Below are 7,324 nucleotides of genomic sequence, written 5' to 3'. Positions count from 1 at the left end.
GCAGTTCTCTTCCTTGGGAGTTGCCCCTGGTATACAACTGATTGCAGGTGGCTGAGAGTTGGTATTTATAAAGAACAAGGTTTTGGGTGTTGTTCTTTTGTTGGGTTTGGTTTTTTTCGTGTATCTGGTGAAGTTTGTTCATGTACTCTCCTATGGCTGCCCAGGGCCTGTAACTCAACAGACTCCAGTTCATCCATAAATCCATGGATGGAGCTAGGTCATAAATTAACAGATCATAAATAAAATCTCTTGTGCTGCTGTATCATGTGGCAGCAGAAAGATGAAATTGAAAATATGACTCCTTTTTTCTTCAAATAATACAGTGCTGTTTAACAGATGTAATTACCCCTAAAGACACATCTAGTAATTTTTGGCCTGTCAACCAAAACCCTTATTAGACATGCGTATGACGTCACATCACAGCCTAACAAATCCTCCTGCCAGTCAAAAACCTTTATATAGATAATCTGATTTCAGAAGCAAGTTTTTGTGTTTGACCTTTTACCCAACTTCTTCAAGGCTTAACTGGAGAGGAGCTGAATATTTACTGCATGCTGCTCAGCTAGGATGATGGTCTCTGAGCTGTTCCTAAGAGCTTCCTGATGGCTGGTCACACTCTTCTTTATGCTGCATCATGGAGCCTGGAAATGTGCTCTGCCTTGGATGGCTGAGTGACCCTGGCTGGATCTGCATTGCTCGGAAGAGCTCTTCCCCTTGTTTCTTCTGCCTGTCTGTACTGCAGCGTTAATGCCCTGACAGTTTAGGATATCACAAAGCTGTGCAGCACTGAGATACACGCACTGGGTTTTTAGATGATGGAGTCCCTTCCATGCACGCTGTGTACACTCGCAGTGTTGCTGTGGCCCTGCACCCATGGCAGTGATTGCTGTGTTGGAATAGACGCTGGAGCCCCAGAGGGAAATATTTGCTTTGCTAAAGGAAGTATGTACACACTTGAACAAAGCAGGCACCGTACCTACAGCTGAGGGAGTTTGCCAGCCTGTGTGCCAGGGTGCCAAGGGTGAGAATTAAATGCATTAATAGCAACCATGGTTTGAAAGGCACTTTGTCTAGACTTCTCAGATCAAACAGGCAGACTCATTGAACTGCTGTACTGTTGCGCCACCCTGTGCAGCTCTGGATTGTGTTGCATACACTGCATGTGCAGCTCTGCCCCTGCCCAGCTGTGTGACAGGATTTGGAGATGCTAGATCTCCTTTGCTGGTAAGTGGAGGTTAATACGTACTCTCCACATATTCAGGGGACACCTCCCAGGTGCAGCGCCAGATTTGTACCTGTACGTTTAACATTGTCACTGAAAATAGCTTTCAATGCTTTCTCAAATGGCATATAATGGAAAACAACTAATGACATTTCTGGAAACATCACCTTTTCTGTTGGGGTCTCCTAGTGTAATTCCTCTTTCCCTTCCCAAAACTCCAGGCAACTTTGCTTCTCATCTTCAATGAAGGAACTGATGATTATCCCATTGATCTTGACACCCTCTACACTGCTGTAGAGTGAACATGGTGGTGCCTTCCTAGTGGACCTGGCTGGTAAGTCAGAGCTTGGAAACACCACTCCATTGCCAAGCACTTGTCATCATGGTAGTGTCATAGGCAGCTCTGTGGGATCTGTAGTTGTATGCTGAATGTAAAGAAGTTATAAATTTATTTACCTACAGCACACCAAGATTTGTGTACCCAGTTGCACTGGCACTTCAAGTCTCTCTTGAGCTGAAATAAAAACAAATGGCAGAAACTGAGGCTTTCAAGATAACATCATTAGTCTGCTGCAAATCTGCTTTTTAGATGCCAGGCAAAACCATTTTACAATAGAGAAAAGAGATTTTGTCTGTCATCATTGTACTTTTATTGGTCCTTAATGACACTTAAAAATATTAAGCCATTTTGTGGTGTTCAATTTTCTATTGATTTTTCAGACAGTCTGGTAAGAAAAATGAAAAAAATGCCTGTAATTAGACATCATTCCTAAAACTGAGTGACTTTGGAGAAAGCCACACAGCAAGGTTCCTCTGTATGTAAAACTTGGATGTGCTTCCTGAATTTATGAAATCGAAGTAAACAGGAATGTGTCAGTAAACAACGAGAGAAAATACTGCCTTCATATCTGAAAGAGACATTTTTCCCTTCTGAGAGAAGCTAAAGCCAAAATGTGCACATTTTGGAAAAAGTGACTGTAGCAAGGCTGGCCATGCAAGCACCATCTTGCATAGCCAGTATAAGTGGCTTCAATGAAGTTATCCTTCCTGAGGATTGTTTACAGAAGAGAGGATTGCCCACAGCTTTTTCTGGTTAAGAGGTAATTAAAAAATTCCAGGTGATCTTCAGGTATCTTTCTTGGAAGTACTGTCCACCAATGCAGCACTAGTTGGCTCCTGTGAGAGAAGAACAGCAGAAGAATAACCCACTGGTGCAGTGTGTTAGCCCATGGTTAGCCCAAGATTAGGAAGGCGAGTCCTTTGCTTCAGGAACACAAATTAGGCCAAGGCTTTGTGTTTTCAAGCATCTGAATATGGTTTGTAGTACATTCTTCCTTTTCTGCTTGGTTTCCAGTCTTTATGCAGAAAGAGTTCTTCTTCATAGATGGTAAGAGTTTAACAGTCATCCTTGAAGTTAAAAAAAGCAAGAAGAAAAACCTGACCAGCCAAGCTCAAAGGGGTTATTTATGAGGTTTTGTAAGCCTTTTTTTAGAAAAAGATCACTTGAGTCATTCTCCTCTGATTCACCCACAGCTTTTGTGAAAGGAAGACCTTTCTGCAGAAGAGTTAGGTTGCATGCACTCAATACCTAGAAAATTCAACTGATGAGATGGCTCCACTGACTCTCTCCATCACAGCAGCAGCTTTTGCTGCCTGACCCTGAAGCACATTACCACCTCCACCTGTGGCTTAGCATAATTCTTCTTGGCACATGGGCTGCTGTGTGTCCAGAGGCTCATCAGGGATAAGCAAAGAGTTTATGGACTTTCTGGATCTTGTTTCCAAAAAGCCTCTTGCTCAAAAGTCATAACGAAGAAACTAGTCCTTACTGGGACAATCTTATTCCTTTTTGCTTGGTATTGAAGTTTAAGCTGTTCTTTTCTCACTTCTCCTTGGAGAAAGAGGAAGGAGACTAGCAATGGAGACTAGCAACGGTCTGTAGAACATATGAGGAACAATAAAAGCAGTCTTTCTTTTTCTGGCTAATAGTCCTACCATACTGATACGACTACTGCAATGATATTGAGGTGCATGATATTATAGGGGGAAAAAAGTTCTGCAGTTGCTGTCAGTTTTACTTTAACGCTTTTTACTGTGTTCCCCTAAAAGATCTGTGAGTCCTATATAAGTTCTGTCACTGAAGAGTTAAAGATGTAGCACATCATGGCCCTGCCACCACTACAAATTTTCCTTTTTTTCTGGGATAACACCATTTGGTGGTGGACCATTTCTTAGGGTGATGTCTGCCCCTTGTTATATTTATTAGACCCTCTAGAATCCCCTTCTTACAATAAATTAAATCAACTTGACGATTCATGATTTTGTAGAAATATTATAGTCTCTACTGAATGATGTCCTGGAGTCTGAGGAGGAAAGACAAGTGAAATGCATTCTTCAGATATTGCCTATTAGGGTATATCTACAGCAGGGGAGAATTTTGTTAGCCTGTTACACAAACAGAAAATCTTCATTTAATTCAGAATTAATTTAATTCAGCCTTTTATTATAGTTTGAAGTTACCAACAAAATAGCAAGGAACAAAGAGAGATCTCCATGCAAGAAAAAAAAAAACTCAACACCCTGCCATTGGGGTTTTGCAGGGCCTTGGAAGTATGCTTAATTCAAACAGGAGCGTAGAAGTATGCTTAATTTAACCAAAGAGCACATTAACATCGAAAGGGATTTCCCTACTACCCCCACATGTGGCCATGGAGTCCCCCTGCCCCTTTCGCATCCCTTCCATGCACTGGGTTGAATCAGCATGAGATGAAATCACTTTTCCATAAGATGATTCACATTACAGTGCTGTATCTTGGGATCTCATTATTCAACGCCCCACAAGTGGTTCTCTAAAAGCCCTTCTCTTAAGGGTGCCAGGACAGTGAAAGCAGAAGGCATTCGCATTTCCCCTGAAGACCCAGTCCTTCTGTCAGCCCTCAAAGCAGTTTGCTGACTAAATCATCCAAGTATTTGAATAAATTATCATATGAATAAATTCATTTATGCCAAAAGAAGAAGCAGACTGCAGGATGCAGTAATGCAAACACAAGAAAATTGAAGCTGGGGAGGCTGGGGAAATGAACCCATAGCAATGGCAAGAGGTATCATCTGGTCAGGCAGCAGGAGACAGCTGAGACCACATCTCAAATATGAATGTGGGAAGGTACAGAGCAGCATCTAAAAAGGGCTTTACAATGAGCAGAGCTGAGCAAAAACCAAGCTGCTCTTTTTGATCTGCAAAAATAAGATAGTTATAGAATGTCTGAAAACTAAATTGCAAGTCTTAGGTCACATTTCCAGTTTTCCGATTCAGAAAGTATATGAAGTAACATTCCTGTGCCTTTTACTTCCCACTGACATTTAAGAAACAGAAGTCTCAGCTCCTGCCAAATGATCTGTCACCCCAAGCCCTTGACCTGGGTATAAATGCACGTTACAGATGCATGTAGCGCAAGTACTGAAAATACAAAAAGCTAGATCTCACAAAGGGTAAACTGGCTTTGGTCCGGGTCATACCAGCTGCTGATTGCCTCTATAAGTGTTTTACAGCAGTAACAGTCTGGGTGGAAACGGTTTGCACTCTCTAAACATGGATGAGGGCTGGGTGTGCTTTGATTACATTTGTGTCCAGGAAGCTGATTGTATCGTGCGTTTTTAAAATTCTTCTTTCTTTAGCTGTTCTTCAAAGAAATCATTACATGCTACAGTCAAAGCAGCAACTAGAATGACAAATTCATTAAAATCCACTTCATTGTCTTTATTGGAGTCCAGATCCTTCATAATCTTATCAACCAGAAAGGGGTCCTTTTGACCCTAAGGAGAAAAAAATGTGACTTAGCTGTGTAACTCTTAAATATGTAATTTTAACACACACAGCAGTGCAACCCACTCCCATGTAGCAAGTCTTAGTGTTATTAAATAAAAGGCTGCATGAAATAGGCACCTGAACAGTAATATAACACTAGCCACAGCATTAAAAACATAGGTCTGGAGTCTCAAAAGTGCACAGCCATGGAAACCAAAGACAGTGCATCTCTTAGAAGGAATACCAGTACTGTATAGGCACTAAAATGAATCAAACAGATTTTAGGAGCTGCCAAGCACTGATTTCTTTGGACAAGATGGATCTATAGTGTGCATTTCTCTGTATCATCCCTTAGCAAATAGCACTTAGATTTTCAAAAGGTCATTCATAAGTGGTCATATTATACATCCATTCATCTCAGTCAGAATATCTGTACTTAGCAAACAACATGTCCTGTTCAGTGGGAGTAAGACCAGTGAATCTTGTAAGAACAAATCAATAGCCATGATTGAAAGAAAGTCCAATTCAAGGGCATGGATTCAATGCAAAAAAATCCTGCTGGTGGTGATAGAATCCACAAGAATTTTTACAATTAAAAGGATACGGAAAAATAACTACAAATCTGGCCATTATTCCATAAAAAGCTCCCATGCTGTGTAATGTAGAACATAACAAATGTGCACAGATATTCAGATCAGCAGCTTATCACCAAAAGGATTTTCTTAGCATCTCTCTGCAGGGCATATGAGCAGCCGTACTGCATCTGTGGCCATTGTGCACAAGCTAATTTCTTGTCTCATGAGAACTGGTTGATGGATTTAATTCTTCAAAGGACTTATCTATGCCCTTTTACTAAAGATGAGCAAACAGAAAACTGATTAAAGACTGGTTTATTATTGATTTCCCTACTGCTTCTATGCAGCCCTTGCTCTCCTGCTCAAAAGCATAGAGGAGAAAGCAGAGCACAGGCGCCAAGCTGTGCTACTGGTGGCACACCGCAGGGCTGGACCACCCCTGAAAACACACTTCTCAAACAGAACTTTTGATCTCACCTCCTTCTGTCTGATTACACAAAGAAAACTGCCATCTAAGAGATGGTGTCCAAATGTGCCTTGCAGAAAGAGATGCTATTTCTAAACACTTGGATAGCTGCTTATCCCACCCATGAAACAGTAACTCAAAGAAGTTCCGGAGCTGTGTCTTACTGAAAGGAAGTCAGTGAGCTCACTGGTGAGGAGCTCCTTGAGTTCTCCTTTACTGAGCTTGTATCTGTCTCCTTCTTTACCGGAGTAGTGATGGAAAATCCTAATCAAGGTGTCCATCGCATCTTCCAGTGGTGTGGACATAGCAGTGAGTGGGAGAGCTGCAGGGCAAAGATCCAAAGTCAGTGACATCGTATAAAAGCCAAACCAAAAGTTAGTCTCAGGAAAGGGATGGAGAGCTAGCTGAAGAGAGGAGTTTTTACCAGTACTGAAAGAAAGGGTTTTCAGTTGACTCATCCTGTTAGCTATGTTCGAGCAAGGCTAGACTGTTAAAACAAAACATTTGCCTGAACTCACAAGCAGTTACTTTGAAAAGTTAAATAGAAAGGAAGGCATTCGTTTTCCAAAGCTACTGTAAAAGTAAGTCTCACGTACCCATAGAGGAGAACAGGGAAATTGAAAGCACAAGCTTCTACCTGTTTAATCAAAAGTTCTCTCAAGAAAACCAGATCAACAAATAACAGTTGTCAGAGTGGGTGTGCATTTATACAGAAGATTCAACATGAGTTTCTCAGGTGGGTAGATAGACATCACCAGTAATAAGGGTAGAAGCATGAGCAGAAGCATCAGCTTCCAATTTATTTGGTCTTGTTTGCTTGGGCTGATGTTTTTTTCCTGTAAATTACCTGTAATAAAAAAATGTGAGCTAGGCACTCCTGAGGATTTGCTTCATTGAGCATGCAGTAAGAAGGTACACAGTGAAGGATCACCAGAAAAGAGGTGGAAATGTAATTATTTACTGAGCAGCTGACTCAAAATATAACTAAAAATAGAAAGCAGGTGAAAGAGAGACATTACATTGATTAAGCCAGTTGAGAGAGATTAAAAAGCCAGAATGAAATTAAAGGTAAGATTGGAGTCCTGAACAATACCACCACGCCAAAGCAAAGACTTACCTGCTTTACAGACTATCTGAGGTGGATGCAAGAAAATGCTGAGCTCACAGGAGGTGGTGGTCACCTTCCTTTCAAATCCCATGCACAGGCTCTTGTTTATCAGGCTGAGAGGGTGGGTTACACAAATAGAGACAGACAT

The 7,324-nt window shown here is 41.3% G+C and overlaps 1 protein-coding gene across 1 annotated transcript; it reads right to left on the bottom strand.

Moving 5' to 3' along the window:
- Positions 1–3,842: 3,842 nt before the first annotated feature.
- S100Z (S100 calcium binding protein Z) lies at positions 3,843–7,324 on the bottom strand. The gene is made up of 3 exons (XM_009557652.2): positions 7,186–7,324; positions 6,233–6,390; positions 3,843–5,035 (listed from the first exon to the last, which is right to left on the bottom strand). The coding sequence occupies exons 1-3, from the start codon at positions 7,322–7,324 to the stop codon at positions 4,877–4,879; spliced, it is 456 nt and encodes a 151-aa protein (XP_009555947.2). The 3' UTR covers positions 3,843–4,876.

The sequence above is a fragment of the Cuculus canorus genome, chromosome Z (assembly GCF_017976375.1).
Source record: "Cuculus canorus isolate bCucCan1 chromosome Z, bCucCan1.pri, whole genome shotgun sequence".
NCBI lineage: Eukaryota > Metazoa > Chordata > Aves > Cuculiformes > Cuculidae > Cuculus > Cuculus canorus.
The sequence above is the reverse complement of the archived record's forward strand: the minus strand, read 5'-3'. Positions and strand labels throughout refer to the sequence as shown.